The sequence below is a fragment of the Mus pahari genome, chromosome 17, assembly GCF_900095145.1.
Source record: "Mus pahari chromosome 17, PAHARI_EIJ_v1.1, whole genome shotgun sequence".
Lineage (NCBI taxonomy): Eukaryota > Metazoa > Chordata > Mammalia > Rodentia > Muridae > Mus > Mus pahari.
In genome coordinates this window covers 15546714-15550133 of record NC_034606.1, presented here as the reverse complement: position 1 = coordinate 15550133, position 3420 = coordinate 15546714, and the positions used below count along the sequence as shown (strand labels likewise).

At 43.1% G+C, this 3420-nt stretch overlaps 1 protein-coding gene across 1 annotated transcript; it reads right to left on the bottom strand.

Moving 5' to 3' along the window:
- Positions 1-948: 948 nt before the first annotated feature.
- LOC110335090 (transmembrane protein 92-like) lies at positions 949-1586 on the bottom strand. Its single transcript, XM_021217168.1, has 2 exons — positions 1199-1586; positions 949-1055 (listed from the first exon to the last, which is right to left on the bottom strand). The coding sequence occupies exons 1-2, from the start codon at positions 1584-1586 to the stop codon at positions 949-951; spliced, it is 495 nt and encodes a 164-aa protein (XP_021072827.1).
- Between the last annotated feature and the right edge of the window lie 1834 nt (positions 1587-3420).

Sequence of the window (3420 nt, the reverse complement as noted above, 5' to 3'; positions counted from 1 at the left end):
CTAATAGAAGAGAATTAGGGAAATAGCTTTGAAAGCATTGGCACAGAAGATAACTTCATGAACAGAACATCTGTAGCTCAGGAACAATCAACAATTCATAAATGGGACCTGCTGAAAATGAAAGCTTCTTTAAGGCAAAAGGCAAAAGACACTGTTAATAGCACAAAATGATGTTCTTTTTTTTTTTCCACAGAGTTTTTCAGTTCATTTATTCAGTGCCCCCCCCCCCCAAGTCCCCAGAAAGCTGAAGGTGTAAGCATTCAGTCACATCATGGATGCTCCATCCTCCCAGTAGGTGGTCAGTTCATTCAGTCATCACTGGAAGAAGCTGGACGTGTTTCCTCAGTCTCTGACCTTGTCTCCATCCCCACTTAGCAGTCAGCTGTGGAAACTTAGTCCCTGTGTTTTCCGCATTGCTATAGAGGAGCAGTGAGGTNCTCTCTGCCCAGGCATGGTTGGAAGATGGCTCAGAGTCTGTGCAGTTCAGTCTTCAATCTCTTCCAGGCACAGAAGTGCTGCTGTAGGATGGCAGAGGGAGCTGTCCAGTCAAGATGGGAGGTCCACTGGCAGTGATCTCTCTACATCCACCACAGCCACACCCAATTTTTTAAAATATCAACAGTCTTGTTTGTTTGTTTGTTTTTTGAGACAGGGTTTCTCTGTGTAGCCCTGGCTGTCCTGGAACTCACTTTGCAGACCAGGCTGGCCTCAAACTCAGAAATCCGCCTGCCTCTGCCTCCCGAGTGCTGGGATTCAAGGTGTGCGCTACCACGCCCAATTTGTGAACAGTCAGTGTGGGACAGAGATTATGGATCCACCTTAACTCTCATGACAAAAGGGGGTGGTGTACAGAAACAATAAATTAAATCAAAGGACAACAGACATGATGGGATAGGCAGTCATTCCAGGGTCCTGGGCTTGATCCCAGAGGTCTGTGTGTGAGGTAGTTCAAAGAGTCCCTCTCATCTGGCCAGCAGGGCCCGCAGGCCTGAGGCTGTAGAGAGGAGGTGGTTTTGTGAGAGTTGGTTTCAAAACCCACAGGATTAAAGGGAAACCTGTTTTATTTAGGGTCTGTGTAAAAAAAAGACAAAAAGGTTTGGCAGAGCCCTCCCCAATCCATTATCCTCCCTCCCAATCCATTATTTCNNCATGTTGGACAGTCAGCTATGAAGCACATAAGGCATTGTGACAGAAACACCCAACTGACTGTAGGGTGGTGGTGAATCCAAGATGACTGTAATGCTCTCCAGGGGAGCCATGGAGGGCAGTTCTGGAGGACTCTGATGATCTGATGTTCTGACGTGGCGCTGTAGTTCTCTGCACTTGGAATATATGCACCTCACCAAGCCACAGATGAACAACACAGGTAAAATGGCACATGCCATGATGGAGAAGATCCTGAAGGGGTCATTTGCAGGATCCCAGAACTTTCTTTCTGGGCAGCATCCATTGTCACAGCATGTGAATCCTTTGGTACAGTTTAAGATGTCACATGTGGTTACAGTCTCATTGGTGCTCACTCCTTGGAGACTGGAAAGCAGGCCAAAGATCAAGGTGAGTGTGCCCCAGACTCCATTGTCCAGCATCCTGTCAAGGGGGCCACTGAGCTTCAGAGTGTAAGGACAGAGTGACAGGGCAGGACCTTTCCCACTTCTCTCCACCTATGGGGCCAGACTCAGGATAGAGCTGGATTTAACACACTGGAGTTGGCTGGACCAGGGCTGCAAGCTGAACAGGAGCTCAGGGAAGAGAAGTGGAGAGGAGCTGGCCTGGCTTGAGTTTGAGGAACTGGGAACTGGGAGGTCAGGAGAGGTTGATTTGCCAGCCTTGTATACAAAATGATGTTCTAAAGAATGAGAAAAGAGCTTCACTGTAGACAAAAGGCTTCTTTGTCAAAAATCAAGTGTCCATAGGTGTGTGTGTTTCTTTCTGGATATTTTATTCAATTCCCCTTATTAACCTGTCTGTTCCTACATCAATAGCATCCAGTCTTTGTTACTATTGGTCTGTAGTATACCTTGAACTCAGGGATGGGGAAGCCTCTAGAAGCTCTTGTACAGGATCATTTCAGCTATTCTGTTTTTTGACTGATTTGATTTTCTATATGAGACTGAGTATTGTTCTTTCAAGGTGTGAAAAGAATTGCGTTAAAATTTTGAGAAGTATGTTGAATATGTAGATTACTTTTGGCAACATGGCCATTTTCACTATGTTAGTTCTATTGATCCATGAGCATTAAGGATCTTTCTTTTTTATTGGATATTTTCTTTATTTGAATTTCAAATATTATCCCCTCTTCCAGTTTCCCACCCTCCTGGAAATCCCCTATACCATCCCCTCTCCCCCTGCTTCTGCAAGGGTGATTCCCCAACCACCCACCGACTCCATTCTTTGTTTAGCTCTCAGTAGCCTTCCTCTACTCAAAGGATAAAAAGGCTGAGAAGAAATTAGGGAAAAAACACCCTTCACAATAGTCACAAATAATATTACATATCTTGGTATGACTCTATCCAAGCAAGTAAAAGATCTATATGACAAAAACTTCAAGTCTCTGAAGAAAGAAATCAAAATCTCAGAAGATGGAAAGATCTCCCATGTTCATGGATTGGCAGGATTAATATAGTAAAAATAACCATCTTGCTGAATGCAATCTACAGATTCAATACAATCCCCACCTAAATTCCAACTCAATTCTTCATAGAATTTGAAATAGCACTTTGCAAATTCATTTGAAATAACAAAAAACCCAGGCTAGGAAAAACTATTCTCAACAATAATAAAACTTCTAGGGGAAATTACCATTCCTGACCTCAAGCTGTTTTACATAGCAATAGTGAAAAAAAAAAAAACTGTATGGTAGTGGTACATAGACTGGCAGGAAGATCAATGGAATAGAATTGAAGACCCAGAAATGAAACCACACACCTATGATCACTTGATCTTTGACAAAGGTGCTAAAACCATACAGTGGAAAAAAAGAAAACCATTTTCAATAAATGGTGCTGTTTCAACTGGAATGTAGAAGAATGCAAATCACTCAAATCATTCCATTCTTATCTCTTTGTACAAAACTTAAGTCCAAGTGGATCAAGGACCTCCACATAAAACCAGATACTCTGAAACATATAGAGAAAAAAGTATGGAAGAGTCTTGAACACATGGGCACAGGGAGAAATTTCCTGAACAGAACACCAACGGTTTATTCTCTAAGATCAAGAATCAACAAATGGGCCAAGCAGTGGTGGCATACACCTTTAATCCCAGCACTCGGGAGGCAGAGGCAGACGGATTTCTGAGTTTGAGGCCAGCCTGGTCTGCAGAGTGAATTCCAGGACAGCCAGGGCTACACAGAGAAACCCTGTCTTGAAAAACAAAAACAAAAATCAAAACAACAACAAAGAAAAAGATCAACAAATGGGA